Source organism: Priapulus caudatus, unplaced genomic scaffold (genome assembly GCF_000485595.1).
Source record: "Priapulus caudatus unplaced genomic scaffold, Priapulus_caudatus-5.0.1 Scaffold514, whole genome shotgun sequence".
NCBI classification, from domain to species: domain Eukaryota; kingdom Metazoa; phylum Priapulida; class Priapulimorpha; order Priapulimorphida; family Priapulidae; genus Priapulus; species Priapulus caudatus.
This window is the reverse complement of record NW_014577575.1, coordinates 185,289-194,517: the sequence shown is the minus strand read 5'-3', so window position 1 is coordinate 194,517 and position 9,229 is coordinate 185,289. Positions and strand designations below refer to the sequence as shown.

At 52.3% G+C, this 9,229-nt stretch overlaps 1 protein-coding gene across 1 annotated transcript in view; it reads right to left on the bottom strand.

Annotated features, from left to right (window-relative positions):
* Positions 1-6,345: 6,345 nt before the first annotated feature.
* LOC106811206 (RNA-binding protein 25-like) overlaps positions 6,346-9,229 on the bottom strand; it is a 12,752-nt gene continuing 9,868 nt past the window's right edge. The window contains exons 2-3 of the mRNA XM_014814759.1: positions 7,218-7,462; positions 6,346-7,047 (exon numbers count right to left, since the gene is read on the bottom strand). Of these exons, the coding sequence (XP_014670245.1) occupies positions 6,346-7,047; positions 7,218-7,403 (888 nt within the window). The 5' untranslated portion in view covers positions 7,404-7,462. The remainder of the gene's footprint in view (positions 7,048-7,217; positions 7,463-9,229) is intronic.

Below are 9,229 nucleotides of genomic sequence, written 5' to 3'. Positions count from 1 at the left end.
CGTGTGCGTGTGCGTGTGCGTGTGCGTGTGCGTGTGCGTGTGTGTGTGTGTGTGTGTGTGGCACACCACCACGCATCGACTGCCTGCTTACTGTTATTGCTCCGAGGGTAGTTAATTCGTTTTCATGAATTTGCATTTCGTCGTCTCTCTCTCACCCCCCCCCTCCTCTCTCTCTGTCTGTCTCTCGGGTGGAAGCTCGCTTAGATTTGCGTGTTCTGTATATATATATATTATATTATATTACGTGAGATAAAATATAAGCTGGCATAGAAATGCCAGTACTTGATCACGAGCGGATTTGGATTTGGATTAGAGTTAGGGGTAGCGTTAGTAGTACTTAGTAGGTAGGTTTGCTGAAAGGTAGCTCGATTAGTTAGTTCGCCTAACATGGCCTGTACCCCCGATGGGGACCGACACATGTATTGACGGTGGAAGCCATTGCTAGAACCATCACAACAGGAGCGAAAATGAAAAAAATGCGTTCGTGCTTTCTATTCCTTCCCGATCATAAATACAACTCTGCGACAAAGGAAGCTCTGCTCGAGACCGACCGCCTCTCCCGCACGTCGCAGCAGACAAAGGCGATACAGATTTCAGCAGATCAGAGGGATACAGATTCAGCGTAACAGTGAAAACGCATTAGGCTGCGAGCAGCCGCGGCGATGCGCCCGTTGCTCTGTCAGGACCTATTATAACAGAGTCTATAACCTGTCTAATATAACGCACAGAGCACGGAACGTGCACTAAACAAACACTGAACGTGACAGGCGGTCGGGTGATGTCAGGACGATTCGTGACGTCACTGCGCTCCGCACGTGATCACTAATGGACCGATGAACCGATGCGACGCAGACAGATATATATATATATATATATATATATATGTGTATATATATATGGATGGTTATAAATTGTGTTTTTGTGCATTTACTACCTTGTGCGCAGCGTGAGACGCATACAAGGAATAACAACTTGTCTTTCTTAAACGTACTCATCACATATATATATATATATAGATATACACAATGTGAAGAACGTAGGTGCATATCGCTCCTCCATCTATGTACCTCCGCCATTTCTCTGCCGCGAGACACGTTGAGCGACCTTTCACACTGAGAGTGTTCACTGAAAGCCACTGTGACAATTGCTGTGGCTGCGACGGGAACATCAGCGTGTGCGTTACATTCACGATATCTCTGCGGCCGCGTAACAGTTCCTCGAGCTAAGGGTAGCTAGTGGCTACGCGCGCGCACGGACGCGAATCATTCACTCAGGAATTGTCCCAATTACGCAAGTGCGGTGGTGTTTGCTTAGCAAATGATGGATAGAGCTTTTAGTCGTATCCGATGACTGGACACGGAAATTCAGCGTGTCGGCAATTTCAGCCCCTAATCGCATGCATGCAATAGCGCGCATTTGCCGATCACCGATGTAGAAGACTCAGTACAGAGCGTACAGTTTAGTCTGTGCTGCGAAATACACAACCGCGGGAGCGTATAACGTAGCACAGACCGCCAATAGCGTATAAACGCCTTATAAGTAAAATAAAAAAGGGAAGATATGCTCGCACTGGTATTCGGGAATACCCGGGAAAAAACATTCCCGCTCACGAGTAGATTCCACAAAGATGACATCGCGTGTCGAATGCACGGGGAATCCTTTCTCGTATCGCCATCCTTTACAGTGAGTGCGGCGGTCGATTTGATAGTTTCCCTGCGTATACTGTGTATTATCACGCGGCGCCTCGACATGGTTAGAGGGGTCGATAATACGTCTTTATAACAGCGGGGAGGGAGGGGGGAGGAATAGCTGCGCTGCGCTTCTGCGCTGTGCGGAATGCGTATAGGCGTTGTTAATTTCAACGCGCAGTCGTAAAATGTTACTCTGCTCGGAAACTAAAAAAACAGCATCAGTATCAACGGGGTGACTATCAATATAGTAGTAGTGATATATTTTCCGTTCTACTTGTACCGTCACACACAGTCGCGTCTTCACAACTAGATGGACTCTGTAGCGCATTGCCGTGCCGTGGGTGAATCGACGTGTAGTCGTGGACCCAGTCTAGAAAAGTCTAGCGGTTTTAGCGTCTGAATCAACTGTGCAGGCGTAAAATATCCAGCGTATCGTTTGCGGTTTCATCCTTTTAAGGCGCTCTACGAGACCCGGGGGGCCCGTTTTCCGTAACAAAATTAGCCTTTAGCATTAGTCTTAACATTAACCCTGTCTCGTAGACCTTGACAGAAACGCGATTAAATTACATGTAGCGTTCTCTCTCTGTAAGTTTCCCACATGTAGTGCATGAGGAAAATTCAACGTGAAGAACAATGTTAAGACTGGTTTTGTTTCTGGCAACGGGCCCCTGTGTCTGCAGGCAGGCTGTCTGTACAGGCGGGCTAGCTGCAGGCCTAGTGTATTTGCACCTGTACAATAACAGATAGCGATACCTGACACAGTGTGCAGCTATAGCTACAGGATGCGATCGCAGACAACTGCGCGCGTTTGATCTACGCTGACACGACGCCCGCAAATCTTCCTAATAGCAGAAGCGAGAAGGCTTTTGAGCGTGTGCGTTTCTCTCTCGTTCATTCTACGCTATCTCGCGATTTCTAGAAAAGCGTATTCCTCCACGACAACAAGGGTATCCAGTGAACGGTGTTCGGGTAAGTGGTTAGGTGTGGGTGGGTGGGGGGGGGAGTAGAATGGATATTACCAGGCATGTCATAATATAGACATAATAGTCACAGGCATTTGGAGCGTTTCAATAAAATATAATGCTAAATAAATACGAAATCTATTTACTACAAAGTCTTAATGTTCTATACTCTCGTTCACCTATTATTGCCGACAATTTCCTGTAAATGCGCGTCCATATGCTCATCTGCAACAAACGCTGGCTGCCGCCATGGCTGCCGCTGCACACTGACACATAAATATATATAATATATATGATGTATATATATATTTATGTGTCAGTGTGCAGCGGCAGCCATGGCGGCAGCCAGCGTTTGTTGCAGATGAGCATTTGGTCGGCAAATAATAGTGAAAGAGAGTATAGAAACATTAAGACTTTGAAGTAAATAGATTCGTATTTATTTAGCATTATATTTATTGAAAGCGCTCCAAGTGCCTTGATAATAGTGTTCCCCTGCATTGCACCCGCAGCCACCGAGCGAGGGGGCGCCTCGCCAAATCTCACGCCACACAGAAATTTGTCCAAAATCCTCGTGTGACGAAAATCACTGTTGTTCCATCAATAAACTACACTTTATTGAACTAAAATTGAAATAAAGCTTCAAACGTAAACCACAACGCCGCCGTACTTACGATACTGTCAACACCACGAATCTTGGCAAGGCATATATATAAAACAGGTTAGGAAGATGATTGGCCACGTACTTGAGGCGCGCACAGGCACCATTGTTGACCTCAGCCAGCGAATTAAGGGCACTATACCTATGCATACATACGCATGGGTGTTCGTTTGTATTCTACACCAGCAAAGTGCTTTCGTTGAAATAAAATCACATATCATACTGTTGAGCGTTATTAACGCAAATGAGAGCATTAATTAACTAATAATATTTTTTTTTAATTTTTGGTTGAACTATGTATTTTTCAAATGTATGAACTTCAAATTCATATATCATTGATACACAGAAGATAAATATAACGGAAGCTTCAAGATCTTTGCACGCTCCAGGCATTCGCCTCGTTTTCGACAGTATTACTATTTAATGTGAATACTTGTATCATTTCATATTCATAGTTTATTTGTTCCTTTTGACAACTTGAAAAAGTGATTCAAGAGTCTCATATAATGTGTTCAGAATAGTCGCACCATTTTTTAAATTTTTCCGGACCCCCCGGCGCCCCTAGCATGGCGACCACCTTCAGTGATCGCGTTGCTCGCTCCTCGGATAGCACAACCACCAAAATAAATTTTACACCTCGCTGACCTTTTGGCAGGGGAAACACCATGTATCTATATTATATATATATTATTGTCTATATGATGACACTACTGATATTACTGGGTAGAGATGCATACCTAGTTCTATTTCAAATTTCTCACAAAAGCGTATTCCTTCACGACGACATGGCTATCCAGTGAACGGTTGGGGGGGGGGCTGTGTGGTGGGTGTGGGTAAAGTAGAATGAATGTTCCTTGGCAGATGCGTGTACCTGGCTCTCTCTCCAACACCATAAGGGTGTATCCCTGCACACGAGCAGGGAAATACAATGAACGGTGGGGTGCGGTGCATATGTAGGTGGGTAGAAGAATGGAATGGATATTACCAGAAGTAGATAATAGGGACTAATTCCCTAATTATCTACTTAAGATATTACTTAGCAGATGCACACCTGCGTCTCGTGCACGATCCTAGTTTGGCACTCCGCAAATGTGTTTTCGCAAATGTGCTAAACTAATCCGGGATGCTAAGCTAGGATTGGGCCATACTATCTCAACGATTCCATGAGGGTGTATCCCTGCACAACAGCAAGGAGATCCATGAATGGTGTGTTGTGGTGTAGGATGGAGTGGAATGAATATTACTTAGCAGATGCAGCAAACCCGACGTTAGACCTCACCAAGCTCTACGACTGTCACACGTCAGAGAAGGGAGCGCACACTGTTACCTTCTCGCCACGTATCGACAGGCGAGAAGGTAACTCGTGTCTAGCTCTAGAAGAACTATAGCCCTTCGCTCTGCCACAGGCTTGTGCCAGAGCGAAGGGCTATAGTTCTAAAGGTAACACGTGGGTAACCCGACGTCGGCTCTTTCGCGGCAAACTTACGAGCGATGCGAACGACTCCCTCGCGCCCATCGCAGACGCTGCGTGCAGACCCATGCTGGGGGCAGGGGGTCGCTCCGAGACCGAACCCCGTACTGATCCAGCTGAGACGCATGTAGGTCGCTACAGGACGCCCACTTCCACGATTGCGATTGGTCGAGACCCGGGGTCGCGTTGAAATCGAGACCCGGGGTCGCGTTGAGGTCGAGACCCAGGGTCGCGTTGAGGTCGAGACCCGGGGTCGCGTCGAGGTCGAGACCCGGGGTCGCGTCGAGGTCGAGACCCGGGGTCGCGTCGAGGTCGAGACCCAGGTCGCGTCGAGTTCAAGACCCGGGGTCGCATCGAGGTCGAGACCCTGGGGTCGCGTTGTGGCCGAGATCCGAGGTCGCTCCTAGGTTGAGACCCCGGGGTGGCGTCGAGGTCGAGACCTGGGGTCGCGTCGAGGTCGAGACCCGGGGTCGTGCCAAGGTCGAGACCCGGGGTCGCATTGAGGTCGAGACCCGAGGTCGTGTCGAGACCCGGGATCGCGTCGAGGTCGCAACGTTCACGCTAGCGCTCTAGAGTCTGGGTGTGCGGCGGGGCGGGGTCACGCCGACCTTCGACCCCTCGACCCCCGCGCGTCTACTTGTGGTTGAGCGCGAGGGTCGCATCGATGACGCCGCCGAGGTCGACAAAGTCCGTCATCACGAAGTTGATGTGCGTCGGCGACGCTCTCTTGTCGGCGAGCCACGACGCCATCGCCGGGTTGACCTTGGCCGCAAACGCGTCCTTGAGGTTGCTCGTCAGGTGCGCGAAGATGGCGGCGCCGTCGGGCGTCAGCACGCCCTGCGTGCAGTAGAAGGACGAGTCGGCGCGGCCGCGCGCGTACGCGTCGCTCAGCGCCGTCATCAGCTTCTCGAGCTTGGTGACGTCGGGCCACGGCGACGGCGCCGCCTCGCCCGGCCACACGGCGTCGGGCGTGCTCGCACGCGCACGCCGCGTGGTAGAAGACCGACGACTGCCGCCGCGCGTCCCACATCGCGGAGGGGGGGGGGGGGGGGGGGGGGGGGGGGGGGGGCGGGGGGGGCGAGGGGGGGGATGGAGGGCCGGTCGCTGGGCGGGCGGCGTCGCCCGCGGGGCGAAGGCGTCGCGACGTCGCGTGCGAGGTGCGCGAGCAGGCGCGCGTGCCTGCGCCGGCCCGTGAGCGTTCGTAGAAAGTGGCTGAAGTCGAGGAAGACGACCTCGCGCGGGTGCGCGTCGAGGCAAGGCGGCGGATGTCGGCGAGCGGCGTGCGCACGTCGCCGCCGTACAGGCCGTGCACGGCGAACAGCTCGTCGTCGCCGCGCCCCGCCCGCGCCGCCACGCGCAGGTCGAAGTAGCGCACCCCGGCGGCGAGCTGCTCGGAGACGCCGAGCGACTGCGTCACCGACCAGTTGTAGACGACGTCGCGGCCCATCTTGCCCATCGCGGCGACAAAGTCGCGGATCGCCGGCGCGAGGTCGGGCCCGAGGTCGGAGCCGCGCTGCAGCGTGTAGGTGAGAGAGTCGTGGCTGCCCGGCATCGCGAGCCCGTTCAACGCCACCTTGTGGAGGTGCGCAGGAAGCTGCGACATCCAGTCGGAGCGGTCGGCGGGGGCGGTGGCGGCGTTGGTCGCCATGGCGGTGGCGTCGGCGGCGCCCTCTTTGTCGCGACGCGGGTCGCAGCACAGCATTCACTCGTGCGTCGGCGTGGTGACGAGGCGCAGGGGTCGCTGACGGTGGCGCTCTCTGTCGCTGACGGCGGCGCTCTCTGTCGCTGACGGCGGCGCTCTCTGTCGCTGACGGTGGCGCTCCCTGTCGCTGACGGCAGCGCTCTCTGTCGCTGACGGCGGCGCTCTCTATCGCTGACGGCGGCGCTCTCTGTCGCTGACGGTGGCGCTCCCTGTCGCTGACGGCGGCGCTCCCTGTCGCTGACGGCGGCGCTCTCTGTCGCTGACGGCGGCGCTCTCTGTCGCTGACGGTGGCGCTCCCTGTCGCTGACGGCGGCGCTCCCTGTCGCTGACGGCGGCGCTCTCTGTCGCTGACGGCGGCGCTCTCTGTCGCTTGCTCGCGCGCGCACTCTCTCTCTTCTTCTTCCTCTCCCTTTCTGTGTCTCCCTCCCTCTCTCTTTCTGTCTCTGACACACGCACACACACGCAGGTAGAGGTTCTTGCACGCCGAGTATCACAGACACCTTCCTTCGCGCTGGCTCACTCACAGAAGTTCCTTTCTCGTGTGTCTTCCTCCCTCGCTCTCCCTATCGTTCACTTTCCGCCGCTGCCTCTCACTCACTGCCGCTCTCCGTCTCTCTCTAGCTTGCCTCGCTCACTGCGCTCAGCCCTGCGCGCTAGCGTCTCTCTCTCTCTCTCTGCGCTCTGATCACTCAATGAATGGCACGTGACGGGGCTCGGCAGCGCAACCGGTCACCGCTCTCTCTCTCTCTCTCTCTCTCTCTCTCTCGTTCGCTCGCTCGCTCGCTCGCTCTTTCTCTCTCTCTCTCTCGTGCGCGAGAGGATGTGCCGGTGGCTGTTGGTGCATGCGCGCTCGCCTGTCTGCCTGCCTGCGTGCGGAGGGTAATGATGATACTCGCAGCGGTCGGCGGACGCGATCCATCGTCGGGAGCCTCAGCGCGCGGGCCTACGGGGTTGCCTGCCGTCGGCGCGCAGTCGTACCTGAGGAAATAGATTAGGATGGCGCGGGTAATAATGCGCCGTGATGGGTTTCTCCTTCGTGTTCCGCTTACGGGAGAGAATGCGGCCGACGGTGGGGAGGGGGAGGGAGAACACAAATAATTGGCCGCCTGCCAACTTATCGATTTCGCCATGTGGCTCACTGTAGCAGCCGAGGGGTTCCGGGTGTTTGTGAGCACGCTCAGGCCGACGTACCCTGACGCGGCGACGCCCCTAAACGCGAGTAGCGCGGGGCGACGTCGGCGCGCTGCGCTCAGGGTAGGCGGATGCAAGCTTAGCGATAGGGCTTCTCTTGTTTAGAAATTGATGAATAAGACGGATTGTAACCGGCGAAGGTAAAGTCCGTAAACGCGCGGCGATTACGGGCAGGTGAGGTGTGCGCCCGCAGCCCGCTGTGTGTGCTGCGCCCGCTGCCGCCATGTACACTACTAGCATATTACACCGTTGTGTACGATAGAAACCATAGTATTGTACCCTTATGCACAATGCAAACTATAGCATAGCACCTTTATGTACAATACGAACTAAAGTATTGTACCGTTATGTACAATACAAGCTATAGTATTGTACCCTTATGCACAATGCAAACTATAGTATAGTGCCGTCATCACAATACAATCATTAGTATTGGACAGTTATGAACAATACAAACTGTAGTATTGTACCCTTATCAGCCTTATGTACGATACGACTATTAGTAGTGTACTATTATATGTACAATGAAGACATTAGTATTCTACTGTTATGAACGGTACAAACGATAGTATTCTACCCTTATGAACAATACAAACTGTAGTATTGTGCCGTGGTATTGTATGGAGGGTGCATAACCTTATGTGTGATGCAAACTAGTATTTTTGATGGGGGTGTTATGTACGACACGAACTAGTATTATTGCATCAAGAGCTTATAATATCTCATATTATAAGTATGGTATTATTACTAGTATTATAAGCTCTTGATTGCATCCATGGCAGTGCGGTTACGTACGCCGCAACCTAGTATTGTTACAAAGGGGGTAGGTTTGTTGTTTGTTGTTTGATAATACGATATGATACAATTTGATAATACACGTTGATAATACAATATGATACAATGATGATACAATACGCCGCAACCTAGTATTGTTACAAGGGGGGAGGGATGATAAGGTGGGTAGGTTTGTTGTTTGTTGTTTGATTGGCACGATACGATTTCCACCCGCGGGTGCGCACCTGTGCTTCTTCGCATCCCACACTTCGCCCCGGGAGCGGAGTTATTTTTCCCACGAGAGTTCCGGATACACCATAGATAGTGTTTTGTACGATGCGTTTGTATATAAGCGTGTGAGTCGGTTTAAATCTAGTGTTAGGGTTAGTGGTAAGGATAAGGTGACATTTGTTTCATTTTTCATTGTTGCTTCGAGGAAGTCGAGTGAATGGAGTGCGCTGATTGGCTGTATTCCGGAACTCGCGTGGGGAAAAAAATTGTGCGACCCGGCAGCCTGTTGTTCCAGTTATTCTCCGCTAACAAACAGAGTCGCACGTTGATTGGCGGAGATGTGTACGTGACATTCCACCTGGAGGCCTCGATGATTACTACTGGCGATGATGCTTATTGTGTGACATACGAACCTCATCGCGAGTTTTGGAAAATGATATAGGAGAGCGTTTTATTACAGCGATTGCTATGAAGGTGTACTGTTTGACCTGACCGTCGATTTCTCTCGCTCCGTTTCTTCCTTTGCCCTCTTCTTTCTCTGCCTCAGTA